The following is a 26701-nucleotide window of genomic DNA, read 5'->3' as shown; positions in this document are numbered from 1 at the left end:
CAATATAAAACACTTATCTAATTCTGATGCACATCTCTGACTTCTTAAGTCCAGCAAACAAAATAATTTATATCAAATGTACTCTTTATTTTTTTCCCTCATCCTGTTACTAAAACTCTTTGTTTTATTTTAAATTTATTTATTTATAAGTAAGTAACTATCAGTCACTGTCAAAATTAAAAACTAAGATATATGCAGTGAAAGCATATATCTTCCTTCTAATTCCTTCCCATCTTATTACCCTAGTAGTGATAGCAGCAGTAGCCAGTCTGGAGCAGCCCCTGCCATGATGCTGGCTGCAATGGGAGAGGCCCGGCTGGGTCTGCACGCTCCATGGAGCCAGCAGGAGCCGGGAAGAAGTGGGAGCCCCACCCTCCCATGTGCAGCTGCAGCTGCCCAGCCATGTACCAGCTGTGTACCCAGGCATCTCTGCACTCTTGGAGGCTGGGAAGCCCTCCTGCCCCCATAGGTTTGGAAGTGCCTGCTCCCATTGCCTGGTCTCTGCCCACTCTCGGTGCCTGCTCCAATTTCAGAGCAAAGCTGTGGCCGAGCATGGGTGCTGTCACAACCTGGCCAGGTGTGCATGCACTCAGGCCAGCACTGACACACGAACGCCCTGCTGCCTCGGTCTCCCTCCAGACTTTGGGCACCCGTCAGCATGGGAGAAAGTCCAAGGGGACACTGAGGGCAGCTTGGCATGGGCCTGTAGGCACCCCTTGGCATGAACAACCAGGGTGCTGTGGATGGCAGCAGGAGGCAGACAGGCTCCTGGGCAAAAAGGGGCAGGTTCCCAGTGAAACCCCACCTTCAGGCCAGGGGCTGCCTGAGGTCTGGGGACCAGGCTGCTAGTTCTGTGGATCGGAATGAGAACTTATGGTGCTTTTTCTGGGCTCACCCATGGCCTCCCATGGATCAATCAGTATCCACTTCCTCCCCTCTGAAGTCTATAAAAATTCAGGACTCAGCCAGACTCAGGCAAAGAATGGGATGACCTGCCTGTGGAGAGGAGCAACCCACTGTGGGTCTCCTCTCTTCTGAGAGCTGGACACTCATCAGGACAACCTGTCTGCAGAGAGGAGCTACCACTACTCAGTGAGTCTCATCTGAGCTGTTCTGCTGCTCAGTAAAGCACCTCTTTGCCTTGCTAACCCTCCACTTGTCTGTATAACTCATTCTTCCTGGACACTGGATAAGAACTCAGGACCTGCTGAATGGTGGGGGCTGAAAGAGCTGTAATACAAACAGAGTTGAAACCCTCGCTCACCACATTGTAGGTGACAAGAAGGAGAAAAGAGAAAAGAGCTGCAGTCCTTCAGGAAGCCCAGACCTAGGAGCTCCCTGAGCCAGGGCTATGACACTTGGGGCTCTTCAGTTTCTGGCACCACCGCATTCCCCGGTGCCAGCCATGGAAGCTGTCTGCAGTATGCCTGGTTCAGCTGCAGCCTCGCAGGGAGCTAGCACCTGTGCTGTGCCTGGAGCTGCCAGCCCTGCTGCAGCCAGCATGCCTGGCTGTGCACAGTGACCAGACTCCATGATCGTGTGGGATCCAGGCCAGTAGCACAAACCTAGCACAGCCTGCCAGGCTGAGTGGGTGAAATGAGCCCAGCAGGCCCAAGCAAAAGTTGGGCAAAGGTGCCACCAACCACAGAGGTTTTCTGCTGGAAAAGCAGTCCAAGGATTCTGTGTCAGTAGTCACCTTTATTACAGTTTCTTGTGTTTCCTTCTAGATACTTTCTTACACATATAAAAGCAAATGCATAAGTCAAAAGAAGACTCAGAGACAGAAGCATTTAGAAAAGTAAAGAAAAGGTTTCCTTGTAAATTGTGAGAGAGTCAGACTTCAGAAGGATTGGCTCACCAAATAAAAAATAAGTATAGTCATCTTGGCTGGGCACAGTGGCTGATGCCTGTAAGGCCGGCACTTCAGGAGGCTGAGGCAGGTCTCCTCCTCACTGAGGTCAGGAGTTCAAGACTAGCCTGGCCAACATGATGAAACCCTGTCTGTACTAAAAATACAAAACTTAGCTGGGCATGGTGGCACATACCTGTATTTCCAGCTGCTTGGGAGGCTGAGGCACAAGAATCACTTGAACTGGGAGGTGGAGGTTGAAGTGAGCCAGGATTGTGCCACTGCACTCCAGCCTGAGTGATAGAGCGAGATTCTGTCTCAAAAAAAAAAAGATAGTGATCCCTTGGTATACTTGGGGGATTGTTACCAGGACCCCTGCATATGTCAAAATTTGTGCATACTCAAGTCCTGCAGTCAACCCTGTAGAAATCATGTATAGGAGAAGTTGGCCCTCTATAAATGTGGTTTTACACCCCACAAATACTGTACTTTTTATTCATATTTGATTTAAAAATGGGCCAGGCACAGTGGCTCATGCCTGTAATCCCACCACTTTGGGAGGCCAAGTTGGGCGGATCACTGGAGGCAGGAGTTTGAGACCAGCCTGGCCAATATGGTGAAACCCCATCTCTATTAAAAACACAAAAATTAGCCAGTGTAGTGGCATGTGCCTGAATCCCAGCTCCTCGGGAGACTGAGGCACGAGAATTGCTTTAACCCAGGAGGCAGAAACTGCAGTGAGCTGAGATCATACCACTGCACTCCAGCCTAGGCAACAGAGCAAGACTTTGTATCCAAAAAAAAAAAATTCACATATGTATAAGTGGACCCATGCAATTCAAATTTGAATAGTGGCATGCTTCTGAATCCCACCTTCTTGGGAGGCTGAGGCACGAGAATTGCTTGAACTTAGGAGGCAGAGGCTGCAGTGAGCCGAGATTGCACCACTGCACTCCAGCCTGGGCAACAGAGCAAGATTCTGTCTCCAAAAAAAAAAAGATTCACATAAGTGAAAACATGCAATTCAAATTGTGTTGTTCAAGGGTCAAGTGTATTTATAAGAAACAACACAAAATTACCGTTACCCCATTTACATTAATCTATTCCTGGCAAAACTGCAGATTTCTTCACTTGATTCTCAGATATACAAAGGTTATAAAATACCTTCAGACATCAGCATAATAAACATTAGGGATAAAAGTACTTTTCTTTTCTTTCTTTTTTTTTTTGAGATGGAGTTTTGCTCCTGTTGCCCAGGCTGGAGTGCAATGGTGCAATCTCGGCTCACCGCAACCTCTGCCTCCTGGGTTCAAGTGATTCTCCCACCTCCAAGTAGCTGGGATTACAGGTGCCCACCACTACACCTGGCTAATTTTTGTATTTTTAGTAGAGAATGAGTTTCACCATGTTGGCCAGGCTGGTCTTGAACTCCTGACCTCAGGTGATCCACCTGCCTCGGCCCCCCAAAGTGCTGGGATTACAAGTGTGAGCCACCGTGCCTGGCCAATAATGGTACTTTTCTTTAGGATGTCCAGATTTTCAGGAAGTATTCAAAGTCTTATTATTTTTGGAACTAGAATCTGTTAGGAAAAAACTGTTATTTTTGCTTTATTTCAAGGTATTAATGTTTTGTTTGTTTATTTGAGACAGAGTCTCACTCTGTCACCCAGGCTGGAGTGCAATGGCACAATCTCCACTCACTGCAACCTCCGCCTCTTGGGTTCAAGTTATTCTCATGTCTCAGCCACCTGAGTAGCTGGGATTACTGGCACATGTCACCATGTCCTGCTAATTTTTGTATTTTTAGTAGAGATAGGATTTCACCATATTGACCAGGCTGGTCTCTAACTCCTGATCTTAAGTGATCCACCCACCTCAGCCTCCCAAAGTGCTGGGATTACAGGCACGAGCAACCGCGGTCAGCCTGTTTTTTGTTTTTTAAACTGAGTGTATAAAGTGTTTAATCAGACAGACATATATGCACTAACTAATACATACATGCATTCTTTCGCCATCGTTTTTGTTACACAAATGTACAGAGTGCATACTTACACATACTCTATGCAACTTGCTTTTACTTTGTGTTGTATTTTGGAGATTTTTCCACATTACATAAAGAGCAGTCTCAATCTTTTTCTTTATTTGTACTTGCTGTATAATGTGACATTGTATGGACATACTTTAATATATACTTATTAATTATATTAATGAACACATAAATTTGTCAAGGACATAGAAAATAGTATAGCACACTTGCAAATGTTTCTTGAATTAGCTGATAATCCACTGATGGAAACATTTAATAGAATAATTTGTTAAATGGGGATGGTCGAATTATTTTTCATTGTCTGACTCTAAATATTTAAAATCGTAGAGATGAGGCTAACACTATTGGTGAAACACTGTGCGGTATCTTTTCTCATCATTATGATTAGTAAAAATTAGTACTTGGCCGGGCACGGTGGCTCACGCCTGTAATCCTAGCACTTCAGGAGACTGAGGCAGGCAGATCATGGGGTTGGGAGTTCAAGACCAGCCTGACCAACATGGTGAAACCCCGTCTCTACTAAAGATACAAAAATTAACCAGGCATGGTGGCAGGCACCTGTAATCTCAGCTACTCAGGAGGCTGAGGCAGGAGAATCACTTGAAACCGGGAGAAAGAGGTTGCAGTGAGCCAAGATTACACCATTGCACTCCAGCCTGGGTGACAGAGCGAGACTCCATCTCAAAAAAAAAGTTCATACTTTTCTTAGATGTATATTTTAATTTAGATCAGACATTTTATTTTAGATATTCAGATTATATTTTATGTTTTAGTTTAGATAATTAATTCTCAACCCTGGCTGCAAATTATAGTCACCAGGATAGCATGTGAAACAACAATGACAATGGCTAAATGCTAACACATGTAAACTATGTAAGAAGTGTAAGAATTTACTTTCAAAATAGTACCAATGCCAGGTGTTTCTTGTTTTTTGTTTGTTTGTTTTGTTTCTTTTTTTTAGACAGGGTCTCACTCTGTCACCCAGGCAGGAATGCAATGGTACGATTATTGAGGCTCATTGTAGCCTCAACCTCCTAGGCTCAAGCGATCCTCCTGCCTCAGCCTCCTGAGTAGCTGGGACCATAGGCATATGCCACCATGCTCAGCTAATTTTTACATTTTTTTTTTTTTAGAGATGGAGGTCTCACTTTGTTGCCCAGCCTGGTGTGAACTCCTGGCCTCAAGCAGTACTCCTGCCTTGGCCTCCCAAAGTGTTGGGATTACAGGTGTGAGCCACTGTACCAAGTCTAGTTGTTTTTTTTTAACCCCAGATGATTTTAATATGGATCTAGCATTAAAAATCATTGATTGAGGTTATGTTAGTCAGTATTTGGATCTTAGTACTGGATTGATGTAACTATTATATATGTAATTTATCTTATCTTATATACTTTATTAATAATAAGTACCCATAATTTTAAGGTGGTGGTAGTAATTGCAATAGTAGTCATACTTATAGTAGCAACAGTAGTAGTAGGAAAAATATTGTGAACAAATCCATTAAAAGAATGCCCTATAGATGGAGCAGAATGAAATCGTGTCACACAGAGAGAGAACAGAAGTCTCTATCTTATATTTTACAGAACAAGGAATTTAGGAATCAAGCAGAGTGCATAAAGAAAAGGATTATTTGGGACTTGGAAAGTCGCTGCTACCTTGATCCTCCTGCAGTGGTCAGGTAAGAAAAGGAAGGAAGTATGTTTAATCCACAAAGGCTTATAAGTGGGAAGAAATGTTACTTTTGTTAATTTTATTTATATTTGAGTTAAGGTGATTTTCAATTGAGACTTTCTTATTTATCACATCTATATGTTAGAGTGATGTTGTGTTCATCTGCTAATAATGGAAACACCCAGTGATGGTGGTTTAACCAAGGTGAGTGCTTATTCCTCTTTTATATAAAAGAAGTCCAGCTACACCTGGTGGCTCATGCCTATGATGCCAGCACTTTGAGAGGCTGAAGCAGGTTCAAGACCAGCCTGGGCAACAAAGCAAGACCCTGGCTCTACACACACACACACACACACACACACACACACACACACACACCCATTTGGTGCAGATATGTATCTGTAGGCTTAGCTACTTGTGAGGATGAGGTGGTAGGACTGATTGAGCCCAGGAGGGTGAGGCTGCAGTGAGCTGCGATTGTACCACTGCACTCCAGCCTGGGCAATGGAGTGATACCTTTTCTCTTGAAAAAAAAAAAAAAAAAAAGGCGGGCATGGTGGCTTATGCCTATAATCCCAGCACTTTGGGAGGCCAAGGTGGGTGGATCACCTGAGGTCGAGGGTTTGAGACCAGCCTGACCAACATGGAGAAACGCCATCTCTACTAAAAATACAAAATTAGCCAGGTATGGTGACGCATGCCTGTAATCTCAGCTACTTGGGAGGCTGAGGCAAGAGGATTGCTTGATCCCAGGAGCTGGAGGTTGCAGTGAGCCAAGATCACGCCATTGCACTCCAGCCTGGGCAACAAGAGAGAAACTCCGTCTCAAAAAAAAAAGGCAGCTGGGTGCAGTGGCTCACACCTGTAATCCCAGCACTCTGGGAGGCCAAGATGGGTGGATCAGGAGGCCAAGAGTTCAAGACCATCCTGGCCAACATTGTGAAACCTCATCTCTACTAACAATACAAAAAAATAGCTGGGCATGGTGGCACGTGCCTATAGTCCCAGTTACTTGGGAGTATGAGGCAGGAGAATCACTTGAACCCAGGAGGCGGAGGTTGCAGTGAGCCAAGATTGTGCTACTGCACTCCAGCCTGGTGACAGAGCAAGACTCCATTCCCCCACCCCCAAGAAAGTCCAGAACTGGTATGTATGATGCTTACACAGTGTTATTAGATATCCAGGCTCCATCTTTCTTTTTGCTCCACCTTCTTTAATATGTGGCTTCATCCACAAGGTTGTCTTGTGGTCCAAAGTTGGCTGCTGGAGCTCCAGCTTGCAGACTCACATTTCTGGCAGAATTTGGAAGAGGAGAATGATTATGGATAAAAAAGGACACATGCTGGCTGTCTTAAACCCTCTTGTGTAACCTTCCTAGAATCTGGCAACTTCTGTTTATATCTCATTAGCCAACCTCTGGATGCAAGAAGGCTAGACAATAAAGTATTTTAGTTGAACACATTGTCACCCAGGCTAAATCAAGATTTAAGTACTAAAGAACAGGTATACTGATATTGTGTAGGTAACTATCAGTCTTGGTCACACTGACCTGTTCATTACGTAGAGATGAGAATTGGGGAATTATCAATCTATATGCAATCTGAATGAACAACTCTGACTTTAAAAAAAGAATAGTCTGGTTTTTTAGAGCAGCTTTAGATTTATAGAAAAATTGAGCAGAAAAAATGAGCAGATATTTTAGAGTTTTTATATACCCCTGATCCCCCACTTGGTCATGGTGTATAATAAATTATTTTTGTACATTGTTAGATTGGATTTGCTAATATTTTATTCAGGATACATTGTTGCCATTATTACTTTGAACAAATAGTTATTGAATCTATTAAGAATGAAAAACATGGAATTGCCTGAACCCAGGAGGCGGAGGTTGCGGTGAGCCGAGATCGCACCATTGCACTCCAGCCTGGGTAACAAGAGTGAAACTCTATCTCAAAAAAAAAAAAAAAAGAATGAAAAACATGAAAAAGTTTATTTTACCTTCATTTATGACATTTCCTGATGCTCTTTTTTATGTTGATACAAGTTTCTGGCTCATGTCATTTTCCTTCTCTCTTAGAGGAGGAAACTTATAACGTTTCTTGTAAGGCACGTCTCCTTGCCAGAAACTCCTCTAATTTTTGTTTGTTCTAAAAAGGGTTTATTTCTCCTTTACTTTTGAAGGATAATTTTAGTAGGTACAGAATTCTAAGTTGATGGGTTTTTCTTTCACAGCTTTGAATATTTTTCTCTATTCTCTTCTTCCTTCATGGTTTCTGAAGAGAAGTCCAATATATTTCTAATCCTTCTTCCTCTATAGGTAAAGTATTTTTTCCTCTGGCTTTTTTCAAGATTTTCTTTTTTGCAGTTTGAAAATGATATGCCTAGATAAAGTTTTTTGTTTGTTTGTTTTTGTACTTAGGCTACTTGGTATTCTCTGAGATTCCTGGATCTGTGGTTTGGTGTCTGTAATTAATTTTGGAAAATTCTCAGCTATTATTACTTCAAATATTTCTTGCTTTTTTTTTTTTTTTGAGATGGAATCTTGCACTGTTGCCAAGGCTGGAGTGCAGTGGCGTGATCTTGGCTCACTGCAACCTCCACCTCCCGGGTTCAAGTGATTCTCCTGCCTGACCCTCCCTGAGTAGCTGGGATTACAGGTGCCCACCACCATTCCCGGCTAATTTTTGTATTTTTGGGAGAGATGGGGTTTCACCATGTTGGCCAGGCTGGTTTCGTACTCCTGACCTCAGGTGATCCACCTGCTTCGGCCTCCTAAAATGCTGGGATTACAGGCGTGAGCCACTGCGCCTGGCCTACTTCAAATATTTCTTCTGCTCTTTTCTTTCTTATCCTTCTGTTATGCCTAGTTACACCTTTTGTAATTGTTCCACAAGTCTTGGATATTCTGTTATGATTTTTTTTTCCTTTGTGTTTCAGTTTGGGGCATTTCTATTCACATATACCCATGTTCACTGATTTTTTTTCCTTAGCGGTGTCCAGTCAGCTGATAAGCCCATCAAATGAATTATTCATTTTTGTTTGTGTTTTTGATATCTAGCATTTCCTTTTGATTCTTTCTTAGAGTTTCCATCTCTGCTAACATTACGTATCTGTTCTTGCATGTTACCTACTTTTATCATAAGAGTCTTTAACATAATCTTAGTTACTTTAAATTTCCTTTCTGATAATTCTAAAATCTATGTTGTATCTTAGTCCAGTTCTTATGCTAGCTTTGGCTATTTGGACTGTATTTTTTCTTGCCTTATAGCATTCTTCATAGCTTTCTAATTTGAAAGCTAGACATTATGTGTTGGTTAATAGGAATTGGGGTAACTAGTATTTTTAGTGTGAAGTTTTATGTTAATCTGGTTAGAAGCTGGTTTGTTTCTTGTTTGTTACAGTTTTAAGTGCCAGAGGCTTCAGTTTCCTTTTTCCCCCACCTCCCCTGTTATCTTCGGATTTGTCCAAGAACTTCTCTAATAGAGTGGTTTGTAGCCCTCTCAGTTGTAATTCATTGTTATTATGTTGAAACTCTGTTGATGTGGTGGCACGTTGTTGGGAGGGAAGCATTCTATAACCTGGGATTAAGTCTCAGTAAATAGGTTTGGGTCCTTGGGCTGTGACTTTCAGAAGTGTTTCATAATCTTTTTTTTCTCCTATCCTTATGGAAGCAAGACAGGTTGGAGTTGTCTAAATTCCCTTCCCTGAGATCAGATAAGTATCTGGTAAAGTAGTTTACCTTAAAGGTCAATGCTTTGATAGGAAGAACACTGTGGCCATATTTCAAAATGGTTACTTTTCTTCTCTCCCTGCCTGAAATATGAGGGTATTTTTCTTCCATCTTCACTGTAAGAACTTGGTGGGGTTCCTGGATTTAAAGACTTATGTTAAGTGTGGAAACCTTTAACAGTGGGCCCCCTGGAGTTTGTAACTTCGATCTAGTCCACTTAACTTCCATCTAGTCCACTTAACTTCCATTCAGCCTATAGCAATTTGTAAAAATTACCATTAAACTATATCTACCAGTTACTGGCACCACTGGCTTCTGCTGTCTTTAAGCTGATTGCAGCTGTGATCCTCTGTATTTTCCTGTCTCCCTCAATTTTAGGATGGCAGTTTTTGCCTTATGACCTCAGTTCTATGATGGATCTGAGAAATGTTTATTTCCATTTGATCAACATTTTTCTTGTTGTAAGGACAGGAGGGATTACTTCAAAGCTGGAAACTGGACACTATTTTCACAGTAGAAATAAACAATTTTATACCATTTGTAAACTTGTCTCATTATTTCTGTAGAATAAATCACTAGAAGTGGAGTTTATAGTCAAAGATTATGGATTTTTTAAGGTTTTTAAATTTATGTTTCTAAATTGCTCTAAAAATGTTCAATTTGCCTCTGCTAGCAGTTGAGCAGAATTATTTTTGGAATGTTACAGATATGGGAAAGTTTTAAAAACTACCAAACTAATAAGGGTTTTTTTTTGTTTTTGTTTTTGTTTTTGAGTCAGGGTCTCACTCTGTGGCCCAGGTGAGAGTGCGGTGGCACAATCATGGCTCACTGCAGACTTGACCTCTTAGGCTCAAGCCATCTTCCCACTTCAGCCTCCCCAAATAGCTGAGACCACAGGTATTTGCTGCCATGCCCAGCTAATTTTTTTTTTTTTTTGTATATTTCATAGAGATGGAATTTTGCCATGTTGCCCAGACTGGTCTTGAACAGCTAGGCTCAAACCATCTGCCTGCCTCAGCCTCTCAAAGTGCTGGCATTTACAGGCATGAGCCACTGAGCCCGGCCCCCCAATTTTTATATGTGTATATTCTATATTACTTCTGAAAGAGAATATTTCCCTTTAACCTAAATTATACTGACTTTAATTTTGCATATAATGCTAATGGACTGATTCTTGATTTGCAGTTTTCAGAAGCGAATTGCTGATTGCCGGCTTTGGCCTGTAGAGATCACAAGAGTTCCTCTGATTACTGTATCCAAAGGGAAAGGTGGCAAAACTGAAAAGGTAAATATGGCCCCTCAGAAATATTTACATAAGAAATGTGGAATCAGACCCAACCTGTTATTCTGCTTCAATTCTGATACCAAAGAGAAAATGTGAACTAATATAGCTGTTTTCCCTAGAGTGACTCGCTCATCCTGATTTGCCCTGAATTTTATTTGTTTTAGCACTGAAAGTCTCATTCCCAGGAAACTCCTCTGTCCTGGGAAAACCAGGATTATTGGCCACCCGACTTCCCCATTGTTCACTAAAAACTCTCTAGGCTTTATTACCAGATACCCTATTTCTCTTTTGTCCTTCACAATAGTTTTACCATAGGTTAAACTTACCTACTTAAAATGTTTAAGCCTGCTAATTAGTGTAATAGGGATCTTAGATATACTACTCTTTTGAAAAGGTATAGCTTTGATGAGCCTAGTACATATTATCTATTGTTTTACCTGTGCATGTCTGGTCTTTTCTGCTTGCTCATAAACTCCGGGAGGTTAGGAGTCATGTAGTAGACTAATTTGTATTCTCCATGGTACCTAGCATGATGTATGGCAAATAGCAGATACTTAATAAGTATCTAAATTGTTTGGCTGACTTTACACATAGGCTTTTTGCATAATAAAAATGCCACCACTATATACCCATTTCTCCATTTGTAGTATGTAATAAGTATTGGCTAACTTTCCTTAGATTGCTAAACTATATGTTATCACATGAACATATGACTTTTAAATCTAGTTGCTAATTATTATTATAATAGGTGAAATCAAAGAGATTACTTTTATGCTTGGAATTAAATGTGTTTTCAACTGATTTTTTTCCCTATAAAAATTTTCTGTGGCAAATAATACAACCATTAAAAATGCTGTTAAGATATATTTATTAACATGTTCTTCATCTTGGCAATGAGAATTTAGATGAGATCAAGTATGGTAAATACAGGACAGGAGACTGTCATTCATCTGCCTTCATCCATAGTAGATAGTGCTAATCTATCAAGGCACTCTTTGCCTTTGGACCCAGATAAATACACAGAATTTTTCTCAACCAACTATACTAAAACACCTCCACCAATTAATGAGAATTGAGACATAAGTTAAAGCCTATTTGTCATCACTGGTCCAGATAATTTGTAAGGCCCCTTTTATTTGTATGAGTCTGTGAACTAAAGCTAAAAGCCATAGCTTTTGATTTTTTATGTTTTTTGTGATTGTTATTATTGTTGCTTTTTATAAAGCTTTACTTTCTCCTAAGAAGCCACATGGTGAAATTGACTTTTTGGTTGATATATATATTATCAATTAATTTGAGTATTAATTAATTAATTTGATATTTCCTGAGGTTCTTTTTAACTTGATACACGTGTCTGCTTGTATCAACTACCGCTTTTACTATTAACACTGTTTGTATGCATTATCTCAGTGATCATCATATTATTAAACCCGTTTTGAAGATAAAGAAGGCCCAAAATGTTTTATGGTACTGGCCCAAAGTCACGTAACTGGCTAAGTAGCAGAGTTAGTTTCTAAAACTAGGCCTTTGAACTGCAGAGTCAGAGTTCCATTCTTATACTATATTGCTTATAGCACTAATAACTCTCTGGTTTTTTTCCTTTAGACTGATGAAGAAGGTCAGCTTTCGTTTCATGGTGTGGCTTATGTTAATATGGTCCCATTGTTGTATCCAGGTGTGAAGAGAATTCGGGGAGCTTTTCAGGTTTACCCTTACCTAGACAGTGTAGTCCATGAAAAGGTAAGAAAAAATTGCATAAAAAGCATCCTGGTAATTTATCATTTATATATGTGTTTACTTGCATCTTTAGCATATATGTCTTTGCAATTGATATTTAGAACCAGTTGGTATACTAGGATATTAAATATATAGCTTTTTTTTTTTGAGACAGTTTCGCTCTTGTTACCCAGGCTGGAGTGCCATGGCACGATCTCGGCTCTCCGCACCCTCCGCCTCCTGGGTTCAAGCAGTTCTCCTGCCTCAGCCTCCCGAGTAGCTGGGACTACAGGCGCATGCCACCATGCCCAGCTAATTTTTGTATTTTTAGTAAAGACGGGGTTTCATCATGTTGACCAAGATGGTCTTGATCTCTTGGCCTCGTGATCCACCCGCCTTGGCCTCCCTTAGTGCTGGGATTATAGGCATGAGCCATCGCGCCCAGCCATATATAGCTTTATAGTCATTCTGCATTGGACCTTAAAAAATTTAGGACAATGAAAAGGCAAAAACTGAAAACAACCTAAATCTCTATCAACAGGTGAACAGAGAACACAGAAAACAAATTGTGTGGTTCCTCTGTACAATGGAATACTATTCAGCAATAAAAAGGAATGAACTAATGATACATACAACATCACGGATGAATCTCAAATGCATTGTACTAAAAGAAAGAAGGCAGACAAAAGAGAGAAACGAGAGTTTTTTTTTTTTTTTTTTTTTAAAGAGATATGGGTCTTGCTTTGGAGTGCAGTGGCACAATCATAGCTCACTGCTGCCTCAAATTCCTGGGCTCAAGGGATCCTCCTACCTCAGCCTTTTGAGTAGCTGGGACTATACCACTGTGCCTGGCTATTTAAAAAAAATTTTTTTTTATAGAGACAGGGTCTTGGAAAATACATTCTATATAATTACATTTATATGCAATTCTGATAAAGTAATTTATCTATATTGATAAAAAGCAGATTAATGGTTACCTCGGAACAGGGATAAAAGGATGGATGGATTGCAAAGGAATGAGAGGAAAATATTAGGGATGATGGAAATTATGGTTATCTTGATTGTGGTGATGGCTTCATAGGTATACACATATGTCAAAATTGATGAAATTGTATACTTTAAATACGTTTGGTTTGTTTTTATTGTACTTCAATTTTACCTCAATAAATTTGAATACAAAACTTTTAGCATAAGTGTTGTGGCTGGGTTTGGTGACTAACACCTGTAATCCCAGCACTGTGGGAGGTAGAAGTGGGCAGATTGTCTGAGGCCAAGAGTTCGAGACCAGCTGGGCCAACAAGACAAAACCCCATCTCTACTAAAAATAAAAAAATTTGCCGAGCCCGGTGCCTGTAGGCGGAGGTTGCAGTGAGCCAAAATTGCACCCCTGTATACAACCCTGGGTGACAGAGCAAAACTCTCTCAAAAAGTATATATAAGAAAAAGAAAAAAAAGTCTGTTGTGTTAAGTATGGAAAAACTGAAATCCATGTGGTAATTAATGAACTAGATTTTTTTTCCATTTTTAGGTGTTAAAATGTTAAAATCATATATATGTATTCAAGCAAAAAGGCAGTTTTATCATGTTGCTTCCCAGGAGAAAGTGAGGCTTTGTAAAACACACAACAATAACAAAAATGTACTATTATGTCGCTGTTATTAGGACAGCCATTTTTCAACAATAAATTCATGAAAACCCCATCATCTAGTTGTAGATGAATAGTAAACTGTTTCTACAACAGTATCTTTTGAACTAGAAGCCACATTTATAGGAATTTATTTACTTCTTTACTTATTTTATTTTTTTTGAGATGGAATTTCACTCTTGTTGCCCAAGCTGGAGTACAATGGCATGATCTCAGCTCACTGCAACCTCCACCTCCTGGGTTCAAGTGATTCTCCTGCCTCGGCCTCCTGAGTATCTGGGATTATAGGCATGCACCACCACACTCAGCTAATTTATTGTATTTTTAGTAGAAACAGGGTTTTACCACGTTAGCCAGGCTGGTCATGAACTCCTGGCCTCAGGTGATCTGTCCGTCTCAGCCTCCCCAAGTGCTAGGATTACAAGTGTGAGCCACTGTGCCCAGCCAGGAATTTATTTTAAGGACATAATTTAATAAGTTCAAAAATCTCATATTCATGAAATTTTTGAAACCTATAATAGCAAAAAATAAAATAAGGTTAAATGTTTACTAACAGAGGAAGGCTTAGTAAATCATAGTAAATAAAAATGATGAAATGTGTAGCCATTAAAAAGGATAATTATTAATGCTTTATAGGCCAGGTATCATGGCTCATGCATGTAATCCCAGCACTTTGGGAGGCTGAGGCAGGCAGATTACAAGGTCAAGAGATCGAGACCATCCTGGCCAACATGGTGAAACCCAGTCTGTATTGAAAATACAAAAATTAGCTGGATGTGATCGTGTGCACCTGTAGTCCCAGCTATTCAGGAGGCTGAGGCAGAAGAATCGCTTGAACCAGGAGGCGGAGGTTGCAGTGAACGGAGATGGCGACTCTGCACTCCAGCCTGGCAACAGAGCGAGACTCCATCTCAAAAAAAGAGAAAAGGATTATTAATGCTTTATAGATAGTTAAATGGGAAAAAAGGCTGGGCATGGCGGCTGACACCTGTAATTCCAGCACTTCAGGAGACTGAAGTGGGAGGATCGGTTGAGCCCAGGAATTCAAGGTCAGCCAGGACAACATGGTGGGACCCCATCTCTACAAAATTGTTTTGTAAATTAGCAGAGTATGGTGGCACATGCCTGTAGTCTTAGCGACTCCAGATGCTGGAGTAGGAGGATTGATTGAGCCCAGGAGGTCAAGGCTGCAGTAAGCTGTGACCATGCCTGAGTGACAGAGTGACACCCTGTCTCAAAAAAAATTAAAAATAAAAATAAATGACAGAAAAGAATGCAAAAGTGTTACATATAACATAGATCAAAATAAATTTCAAATGAATTTATTAAAGTAAGTTAAATGTGGCCAGGTGCGGTGGCTCACGCCTGTAATCCTAGCACTTTCAGAGGCCGAAGCAGGCAGATCACAAGGTCAGGAGATGAAGACCATCCTGGCCAACATGGTGAAACTTCGTCTCTACTAAAAATACAAAAATTAGCTGGGTGTGGTGGCGCATGCCTGTTATCCCAGCTACTTGGGAGGCTGAGGCAGGAGAATGGCTTGAACCAGGGAGTTGGGAGGTTGCAGTGAACTGAGATCGTGCCACTGCACTCTAGCCTGGAGATAGAGTGAGACTCTATCTCAAAAAAAAAAAAAAAAAGAGAAAAGTTAAATGTGAAGACTATAAAAATGAGTATTAATTAAAGATACAAATTAAGAGAAAATTTCCTAGGCTTGAAAGCAATGAAAAGTATAAAAGAAAGTATTTTGTTTACCAAAAATGTGAAGTTTCTATATATAAAATAATCTTCATATACAAAATTACAATGTAACTGAAGAACTAGGGAAAATATTTGAATACACATCAGAAAGATAGCTACTATTTCTGAAATATAGTAGTTTCCTGAAAGATAGCTACTATTCCTGAAATATAGTAGTTTTTTTCAATCTAGAAGAATAACAAACTTTATGCAAAGCACATGAAATAGTAGTTCACAAAAGAAGTGCCAGTGGCCAATAGATATAAGAAGAGACATGTGGCCTTACGTATTAACCAAGGAATTACAAATTTAAATAACAATAGTTATCATTTTACTTAAAAAGCTTGACAATTCTTTAAAATACGATAATGCCCATTGGTGGCAAAGGTGTGATAATGTTATAGAACCAAACTGATGTCTGCTCACCTGATGCAGTAAAACCACGTATCTGCACCAGGGTTTGCAGTGATAGAAATAAAGGCTTTCCTTGCAGGGTGCCAAGCAAGGAGGACCAGGCAGCTAAATTTTCAAGACCTGACTTCCCTATGGCTTGCAGGCAATGATTTTTTAAAGGCAGAGGTAAATTTCAGGAAAGCAAAAGCTACAGGCAAAATCATAAATCAATACATGCAAGTTATACATTGGTTTAAGCTTAAAAGGGCAGGATATGTTGAAGCAGGGGTGGGGGGTTGCAAGTGGTAGGTAGATTCAAAGATTTTCTGATTTGCAATTGTTAAAGAAGAGAGGCTTTATTTAAAAATTTGGGGTCCGTAGAAAAATGTTAACTGGCGAGAGGGAGTGACTTTCTCCAAGCACCCCAGGAAGAAATTCAAAACAAAGGACCATATAGTTCAGTCTTCACTTTCCCCTTAGCTGGGGTCTGATCTATTCAGCTGATCTGAGTGCAGTGCTGGCTAATCCTTTCAGTGGTTTCTCAGTGGGGTCTGAGGCTCAGAAAGACAACTCAGGGACATATATTAAGATGTTATATTTAGTTTCTATAAAGCAAACACCTCTTGAACTTTAACTTCCTTGGCTATTGTTTTAGGCTACTATTACCTTCTTGTTTAAGTTACTTATTTATTTCTGGGGCTAGCTAGGTGCCTAGAATTTCTCTTGAAGGAACTTCAGAATTTTTCATTTTTTCCATGCCTTGGGGGCACAGGCCTCTAAAAAGAGGATTCTTGCTCCATCTCTGTAAAACAACTTTCATTCACTGCTAGTAAAAGCATACATTGGTAAAAACTTTTTGCAAAAATATTTATTGTCCATATGTATTCAGAAGCTTGAAATACTTATATCCTTTCCAATAGGACTTCTACTTCTAGGAAACTATTTCAAGGGAAACCTTTCTACATGAAGATACTCTTGGTGAATCTGAGGGAAACAGTGTATCATAATAGAAAAGTTATGAGCTTTGATAACCCACTGAGGCAGCCTAGAGTTTGAATTCTGGAACTGCCATTTACTAGCTGGATGACTTCAGGCAAGTGGCTAAATTTGTCTCACCTTTACTGTATTCATCAGTAAAATGGAGGCAATACTTGTTTTTTTTTTTTTTTTTTTCTTCTTTTTCTTTTTTTTTTGAGACGGAGTTTCGCTCTTGTTACCCAGGCTGGAATGCAATGGCCTGTTCTTGGCTCACCGCAACCTCCACCTCCTGGGTTCAAGCAATTCTCCTGCCTCAGCCTCCTGAGTAGCTGGGATTACAGGCACGCGCCACTGTGCCCAGCTAATTTTTTGTATTTTTAGTAGAGACGGGGTTTCACCATGTTGACCGGGATGGTCTCTATCTCTTGACCTCGTGATCCACCCGCCTCGGCCTACCAAAGTGCTGGGATTACAGGCGTGAGCCACCGTGCCCGACCCAATACTTGTTTCCTAGAATTGTTTTACCTATTAAATGAGATGAAATATATAAAGCACTAGGAATGTAGTTGGCACACAGAAAATTTTAGCTATCACTTTTATTATGCACATATGATAGGGGAATTTTCTGCATATATTAAAAATTACCCTCATGAAAAATTTTAAAACATGAGAGAATGCATATCATAGTCTGCTAAATGAAAATCAAAATATAAATTTGATTACATTTTTTACAATAATTAAAATATATATGGAGAATATTGGAAAGGAAATATCTCTGGCTATGGCCAAGTGAGGAGGTTGACAAATCATTTCCCCACAAAAGCAACCATAAAGCTGGACAAATTGACAAAAAGTCATTTCACCATCCTTGAAATTGACCAAAAGCATCAATAAGCTGAAAAGTACTAATGCACGAAAAGCTAAGGAGTTTGAGGCCTTCTTGTCTGGGTCTTTTCTGCCTTTCCCACTCTCATCTTTACTCAAGAATACATGAAAGAATGATCTAGTGGGGGTGAGCTGAATGCCAAACCCCATCCCTACTCTGTCTCATTACAATCATGATGGAAGGCAAAGGGGAAGCCGGCATGTCACAAGGTGAGAGAAAGAGCATAAAAGAGGGGAGTGTGGTACCAGATTATGTTTAACAAGCAGATCTCTTTGTAACTAACAGAGTGAGAACTCATTTCTGCAAGGATAGCACCAAGCCATTTATGAGGGATCTACCCCATGACCCTAACACCTCCCACCAGGCCCTACCTACAACATTGGGGATCACATGTCTTTTCTTTTTGTTCTTTTTCTGAGACATGGTCTTCTCACTCTGTCACCCACTGGAGGGAGATCACATTTCAATATGAGCTTTCTAGGGGATAAAGATCCAAACTACATCAAAATGGCAATGTCGGTGGAAGGCAACCAACAAACTTGTAATGAGAGTCCCAAGAGGGAAGAGTATAAAGACATAATAATGTCTGAAAATATCCCACATTTGATGAAAGCATTAATTTACAGATCCAAGGAGTTCAGAAAATTCCAGTTAGGATCAGCACACAGAGACCCCAAATTTCCACATTTTATGTAGTCAAGTGAAGGAGGGAGACAAAGAGAACATCACGAATGCAACAGAAGAAAAACAACTCATCACTTACAGGGGAGAATCAATATGGTTAATTGCTGATTTTTCATATGAAACAATGGAAGCCAGAAGGCAATGGAATAACATGTGAAATTCTGAATGAAAAACACACACACACACACACACACAGAGCCAACCAAAAACACAGGTAGGGCTGGGCACAGTGGTTCACCTCACACCTGTAATCCCAGCACTTTCAGAGGTAGAAGTGGGTGGATCACCTGAGGTCAGGAGTTTGAGACCAGCCTGGCCAACATGATGAGACCCTGTATCTACTGAAAATACAAAAATTACCTGGGTGTGGTGGTGCATGCCTGTAATCCCAACAGCTAGAGAGGCTGAGGCAGGAGAATTGCTGAGGCAGGAGGTTACAGTGAGTCAAGATCACACCACTGCACTCCAGCCTGGATGACAGAGTAAGACTCTGTCTCAATTAAAAAAAAAAAAAGGCAAAATAAAGACATCTTCAGATAAATGCTGAAAGAATTTCAGTTTAGGAAACTTACCTTGCAAGAAATACTAAAAGAAGGCTTTCAGCTTGAAAGGAAATGTCACCAGTTGCTAACTTGAATCTGTAAGAAGAAATGAGGATTACTTGAAATGATTAAATATAAGTTAATATAAAGGAGTTTAGAAATAGAACTTTTTCATTTTTACTCTTAACTTCTTTAGAAGACATGATCGGATAAAGTATTAATTATATTTTTGGATTAACATATAGATTTAATTTATATTATAATAGCATGAAGGAGGATAGAATGGAGCTATAGTGAAGCCAAGTTTCTGTATTTTACCAGAATTAAGTTAGTATTGATGTGAAATAGACTGTGATTAGTTAGGATGTATATTGTAATCCCTAAGTAACCACTAAGAAAATTGTGTGTGTATACATATAGATATGTACATATATATATGTGTATGTGTATACATATTATATATATATATTTATGTGTATATCATATATATATCTCAACAAAGGAATTAAATTGGATATCACAACTATTTATTTAACATAAGATAGTTAAAGGAAGGATAGAACAACAAAAAAACCCAGATGATAAGTAGAAAATAAATAGCATGGAAAATAAAAATCTAAGTATTTCAAAACAATAATATGTAAGTGGTCTAAACACACCAATAAAAGGATAGAAATTATTAAATTGGATTTACAAAAAAATCAAGATTCAACTATATACTATTTAAAGTAGACACACCTTAGATTCAAATACACAAAAGGTTGAAGTAAAAAGGTACAAAAGATATACTGTGCAAACAGAAAATATAATAGCTGAGTAATTACAATAATACCAGACAAAATAGTTTTTAGAACTAGAAATCTATGTTATTGAAGACATAGTGGCATGTCACAATGATTAAAGCATCAATTCATTAGGAAGACAGGGCAATTATAAGTGTATATGCAACTAACAATACAACACAATCACCTCTTAATACTTGAAGCAAAACCCAACAGAATTGAAAGGAGAAATAGTCAATTTGGCAATAATATTTAGAAATTTCAGTATTCTACTCTCAATACCTGAAAAGACAACTGTATAGAATCTGGCCAGGCACAGTGGCTCAAGCCTGTAATCCCAGGACTTTGGAAGGCTGAAGTGGATAGATTGCTTGAGCTCAGAAGTTGGAGACCAGCCAGGCAAAATGGCAAAACCTCATCTTTACAAAAAAATACAGAAATTAGTTTGGTGTGTTTGTACATGCCTGTAGTTCCACTGCTTGGGAGGCTGAGGTGAGTGGATCACTTGAGCCCAGCAGGTGGTCAAGGCTGCAGTGAGCCGTGATCATGCTACTGCACTCCCGCTTGGGTGACAAGAGTGAGACCCTGTCTCAGAAAACCAAAAACAAGAATATCTATGGTAAATAAAAACTTACCATACAATCCAAAAAATCATTTCCAGGAGTTTCTAAGAGAAAAGAAAACCTGTGTTCACATGAAGACATATATGTGAATGGGTTTTTTTATGGTGTTGTTGTTTCGTTTTGTTTTTGAGACGGAATCTTACTCTGTCGCCAGGCTGGAGTGCAGTGGTGCTATCTCAGCTCACTGAAACCTCCACCTCCTGGGTTCAAGCAATTCCCCTGCCTCAGCCTCCTGAGTAACTGGGACTACAGGCACATGGCACCACGCCTGGCTAATTTTTATTTTTGGATTTTAGTAGAGAGACAGGGTTTCACCATGCTGGCCAGGATGGTCTTGATCTCCTGACCTCATGATCTGCCCACTTTGGCCTCCCAAAGTGCTGGGATTACAGGCCTGAACCACCATGCCCTGCCATATGTAAATGTTTATTGCAGAATTACTTATAATAGCTAAAAGCTCACAATAATCCAAATGTCTGCAGATAAACAAAATGTGGTATATCTAGATAAGGGAATACTGTTTTGCAGTGAAAAGGAATGAACTACTAATGGTGTAAAATCCCCAACTCACTGAATCATGTACTTTAAATGGGTAACTTATATAAATGTGAGTATTGATAAAGTTGGGTTTTGTTTTGTTTTGAGATGGGGTCTCTGTCACCAGGCTAGAGTGCACGGGTACTATCATAGCTCACTGCAGCCTTGAACTACTGGGCTCAAGTGATCCTCTACCTTAGCCTCCTGAATAACTGGGACTGTAGGCTTTTTTTCTTTTTAGAGACAGAGGTTCATTGTGTTTCCCAGGCTGGTGTCAAACTCCTGGGGTCAAGCGATCCTCCTGCCTTGGCCTCCCAAAGTACTGGGATTACAGGTGTGAGCCACTGTGCCCAGCCTGTTTTCTAAAAAAGTAGTAAACTTGGATCAGGTGCGGTGGCTCATACCTGTAGCCCCAGCACTTTGGGAGGCCAAGGTTGGCAGACCATTGAGGCCAGGAGTTTGAAACAAGCCTGGGCAACATGGTGAGACCTCATCTCTACAAAAAATACAAAAATTAGCTGGGGTGGTGGTGTGTGCCTATAGTCCCAGCTACTCAGGAGGCTGAGGTGGGCTGATGGCTTGAACCCAGAAGGCAGAGGTTGCAGTGAACTATGATTGTGCCACTACACTCCAGTCCAGGTGACAGAGTGAGACTCTGTCTCAAATAAATAAATAACTAAAATAAAACATAAAAAAGTAATGAACCAACTGATACATGCTATAGCATGGATGAACCTCAAAAACATGCTAAGTGAAAGATGTCAGATGGAAAAGACTATGTATTTTATGATACCACTTACATGAAATGCTCTTATTATAGAACATACCCCAGAGATGTTAAAATTTGAGAAAGCTTATGTCTTTGAATCAATGAAATATAGTATTTATCACAGAGGTGGTAGGATTGTGAGTGGTTTTTAGTATTTATAATTAACATTGTTGGATTGTTTTCGAACAGCTTTATTGAGGTATAATTGATAAATAAACTGCATATATTTAAATTGTACAATTTTAAAGTTTTGACATATCTGTACATCTGTGAAACTATCACCACAATCAAGATGATGAACTTACACGCATTAGCTCCCAAAGTTTTTTGTGTCTTCTATTATTCCTTTGCCCACTTCTGTCCACCCCTTCCCTCTCGCCTGGCCTCCTTTGGTCTGGTTCTTTTCATTCAACATAAATTATTTTGAGAATCATCCATGTTGTCTAATTAAGAAATTGTTTATTTTAAAAGAGAATTTTTAGGGAAAAAATTGTTATACAATCCTTTTCTAGTGATTTATCTATAGTTTGAATTTTTCCATACAAAGGTTTTGCTTTGAACTTTTTAAACTTCACTTATCCTTCCAATTACAACTGCTAGATCATGGTAACTAAATAGATACTATTTCTTATATAGAAGTGAATTCAACCTCTTAATGTTAATTTAATTTTTTTTTTTTTTTTTTTTTTTTTGAGATAGAGTCTCGCTCTATCACCCAGGCTGCAGTACGCCATCTCAGGTCTCTGCAACCTCTGCCTCCCAGGTTCAAGTGAATCTCCTGCCTCAGCCTTTCCAGTAGTTGGGACTACAGGCATGTGCCACCACATCCGGCTAATTTTTGTATTTTTAGTAGAGATGGGGTATCACCATGTTGGCCAGGCTAGTCTCAAACTTCTGATCTCAAGTGATCTGCCTGCCTCAGTCTCCTCAAGTGCTGGGGTTACAGATGTGAGCCACTGCACCCAGGCTTTTTTTTTTTTTGACAAGGTCTCGTTCTGTAGCCCAGGCTGGAATGTAGTGATACAGTCAGTCATGGTTCACTGCAGCCTTGACTGCTTGGGCTCAAGCGATTCTCCCACCTCAGTCTCCCGAGTAGCTAGGACTACAGGCATGTGCCACCATACTTCACTGATTTTTTTTTTTTTTTTTTTTAATAGAGATGAGGTCTCACCATTTTGCCTAAGCTGGTCTTGAACTACTGAACTCACACAGTCCTCCTGCCAAAGTGCCCGGATTACAGGTGTGAGCCACCATGTCCAGCCTAATTTGAAATTCTTTGTCAAAGATTAAAAGCATTCTGATTACAAGAGTTATGAGACACCAGAATCAAGCCAGGTTGTAAGGTCTCTAAATCCTTTAAATGATAGAGTAGGCAACTAACTTTCTGTGGTGATTTTACCTGTTCTAAAAGGCGGGAAATACAATGAATTTTTTCAGGTTCCCTCTCTCTCTCTAATGTTAAATGCTGAAATTGTTTGGAAAACTAAATGATAAAAAAAAATATGGCTTTCTTTCAAGTTTGTCTCATGTATTGCTTTTGCTTTTTGTTTTTCAGACCAAGTGTTTATTCAGCTTGTTCCGGGATACTGGCCATCATTTGATTCATAATAATAAAATAGGAGGAATTAATTATCCACTGTCCAAACCAGCTGTTTCTAAGAATCTGAAAGAAGATAAACCAGTTAAAGAAAAGGATATAGATGGAAGGCCTAGGCCTGGGGATATGGTAGGTTGTTGAGAAGGTGATGATTTTGCCTGTTAGTTTACATTCCAGAGGCTTCACTGATTTCTTACTTGGTGACTTGTATCAATGTTAGTTTGCATTTTTAAAAAAATTTTACCTTAGGTTCTGGGATACATATGCAGAATGTACAGGTTTGTTACATAGGTATACATGTGCTATGGTGGTTTGCTGCATCTGTCAACCTGTCATCTAGATTTTAAGCCCTGCATACATTAGGTATTTGTCCTAATGCTTTCCATCCCCTTGCCCCTCACCCCCAACAGACCCCGGTATGTGATGTTCCCTTCCCTGTGTCCATGTGTTTTCATTGTTCATCTGCCACTTAAGAATGAGAACATGTGGTGTTTGGTTTTCTGTTCCTGTGTTAGTTTGCTGAGAATGATGGTTTCCAGCTTCATCCATGTCCCTGCAAAAGACATGAACTTATTATTTTTTATGACTGCAGTTAGTTTGCATTTTGATGCAATGTAGAGATCATTGTTCTTGTCGCTATGAAGACTGTGTAGGAATTCAATTTTTGAGGTGTGTTCATTTTCTTTCAGCAGGCACCTAGTATAAAATCTCAGAGCTCAGATACTCCTTTGGAAGGTGAACCCCCTCTAACTCACAATCTTGAAGGACAGGTAACTATGCATAAAGTTTGGAAAATTAAGATTAAGTTAACCAGACCTGTATTAAGCAAGTATTTTCATTGGAAAATGCTCAGGGCAGGATGTTAGTTATCATCCCATATTTGCCCATGACCAATTTATTACTTTGGGCAAATTTCTTTGTCTTGTTGAAACTCTGTAAAATAAGCTGATACCAGGTTAATTATAAGGTCCTTTCCAGCATTAAAATTTTATGTCTTTTATTAATTCTACTATGTTAAACATTATAAGGGATGCAAAGATGTATCATCTGCAGCATTTATTCGTCTGCCTTCAGGAAACTCAGCATCTGGCAGGGGAAACAGACAAGTACATAACTAACCATAGTATATAATTTTGATGAGTGCTGTAATAGAGGTACAAATAAAAGTTCTGTATGGGCTCTGAGGAGACAAAGATTAGGATGGGCAGTCTAAGGGAAGGCTTCATGAAAGAGGTGATATCCATACTAAGTAGTGAAAGATGAAGAGACCTGTTTGCCAGATGAAGATGGAGGGAGAGGCATTTCAGAGCTAGGGAACAACTTGAGAGAGAACAACACAGAGAATTTGCAAGAGCAGAATTTATAGTGTGTCAGTTAATTACAGTGTATGGTATACAGAGAAGTTAAAGGAGAGATTTTATAAAGAGGTAGGAGAGATGAGAGAGGCTGAATCAGATTATGGAAAGACTTGAAAGGCTTCTTTAAAAGTTTGGACTTTCATTGCATAGCTGATGAGGGATTCTGGAACCTCTTCTTTGAGATTCACACCAAAGGTTTTAAAGTCACGTAGAAATAAGATCTCATGTGTGTTTCAGGAATTCTTGCAAGGGTGTAAAAAAAAGAGACTGAAGGTAGGGTAGGACTGCAGGCTTTTCTTGTAGTATAGATGAGTGTTGATGACAGTTTTATTTAGAGCAGAGGTTGTAGTAAAGAAAGTCAGAAACCTGCAGAGGCAAGGAGTTTGCAATTGGGAAGCTTTGGGGATACTGATGAAGAAAAGTTAAAGATAACTCAAGTTAGCCTCGCTTTCAGAAAGGATGGAAACACCACTAAGAGAAAAGTCAAAAGAGAGATTGGCATTGGGGAAATAATAAATTCAAGTTTGGACATGTTGTATTTAGGATACTGGCAAAAATCTGGGTACATTTGTCTAGCAGTTGGAGTTGGTAGCTGGTAGTGAGGAGACTGTGAGTGGAAATATAAGAAGGAAGAGAATATTTCTGCAGGACCCACCTGAAAGAAGGTTGCTGGAAGAAAGAATGGCATTCACTTAAAACAGTTCCTGGAAAAGTATTATGAAGCCCTGTTTCTTTAGTTATATATGCAGTTTTCTCACTTACTATATTGTGAGCATCATCTTATGTTAGTAAACTTTTCATAAATATTTTTTTCTGGAAATAATTAATAAAAAAACAATGCCTTTACAGCAATATGTAGAAGCAAGGACATACATTGTGTTAGAAATTCAGCTGGACAAAGCCTTGGTTCCAAAGCGAATGCCAGAGGAGCTAGCCAGAAGGTATGTAGCTATGGTGGTTATACTAGTTTTATACAATTTGGGTATGAATAAGAGGAAGTCGGAGTGTTCCCATGATTGTAATTTCCCTTGGGCTAAGCAGGAGTTATCTGGTTTTGTTCTAGATGAAGTTTTTTTTTGTTGTTGTTATTGTTGTTACCTTATCACAAAAGCATTGCATGCTCATTATAAAAATTTTTAAGAAACTGGGTGTGGTGGTTCACGCCTATAATCCTAGCACTTTGGGAGGCCAAGGCAGGGGGATTCCCTGAGCTCAGGAGTTCAAAACCAGCCTAGGCAACACGGTGAAATCCTGTGTCTACTAAAATACAAAAAATTAGCCAGGCGTGACAGCATGTGCCTGTAATCCCAGTTACTCAGAAGGCTGAGGCAAGAGAATTGCTTGAACCCGGAGGCGGAGGTTGCAGTGAGCCGAGGTCGCAGCTCTGCACTCCAGCCTAGAAAACAGAGCAAGACTCTGACTCTAAAAAAAAAAAAAAAATTTAGGAAATAGGGATGAACAAGAAAGTATATAAAAATATCCAAGCCAGGTGTGGTAGCTCATTCATATAATCCCAGTGCTTTGGGAGGCTGAGGCAAGAAGATCACTTGAGCCCAGGAGTTTGAGACCAGCTTGGGCAACATAGTGAGACCCCATCTCTATAAAGAATTTTAAGAATTAAGTTAAAATTTAAAAAATTAAAAAATAAAAACATCCAGCTCTCTATTCACCTAATGATAACCTTGGTGTTGTTATCCTTCTGGAGTTATTTTAAAGCCCCCCGTAATACACATACACACATAAACATGCTCATGTTACATATACATATATGTAATTTTTAAAAACTGTCTATATTGTACCATAGTGCTTTGCTTGTGGGTTACTAGGAAATTGTGCATTCATCTGGGTTATTCAACTTGTTGGCATACA

At 39.6% G+C, this 26701-nt stretch overlaps 1 protein-coding gene across 2 annotated transcripts in view; it reads left to right on the top strand.

The window, feature by feature from the left end:
- CFAP70 (cilia and flagella associated protein 70) overlaps nt 1–26701 on the top strand; it is a 103025-nt gene that overhangs the window by 17696 nt on the left and 58628 nt on the right. For both annotated transcript variants that reach the window (XM_064374291.1, XM_064374292.1), the window contains exons 7-13: nt 5030–5122; nt 5480–5574; nt 10483–10582; nt 12188–12322; nt 23433–23603; nt 24164–24244; nt 25682–25773. In XM_064374291.1, coding sequence (XP_064230361.1) covers nt 5030–5122; nt 5480–5574; nt 10483–10582; nt 12188–12322; nt 23433–23603; nt 24164–24244; nt 25682–25773 — 767 coding nt within the window. The remainder of the gene's footprint in view (nt 1–5029; nt 5123–5479; nt 5575–10482; nt 10583–12187; nt 12323–23432; nt 23604–24163; nt 24245–25681; nt 25774–26701) is intronic.

The sequence above is a fragment of the Aotus nancymaae genome, unplaced genomic scaffold (assembly GCF_030222135.1).
Source record: "Aotus nancymaae isolate 86718 unplaced genomic scaffold, 86718_ANA_hifiasm-v0.15.2.pri h1tg000010l, whole genome shotgun sequence".
NCBI classification, from domain to species: domain Eukaryota; kingdom Metazoa; phylum Chordata; class Mammalia; order Primates; family Aotidae; genus Aotus; species Aotus nancymaae.
The sequence above is the reverse complement of the archived record's forward strand: the minus strand, read 5'-3'. Positions and strand labels throughout refer to the sequence as shown.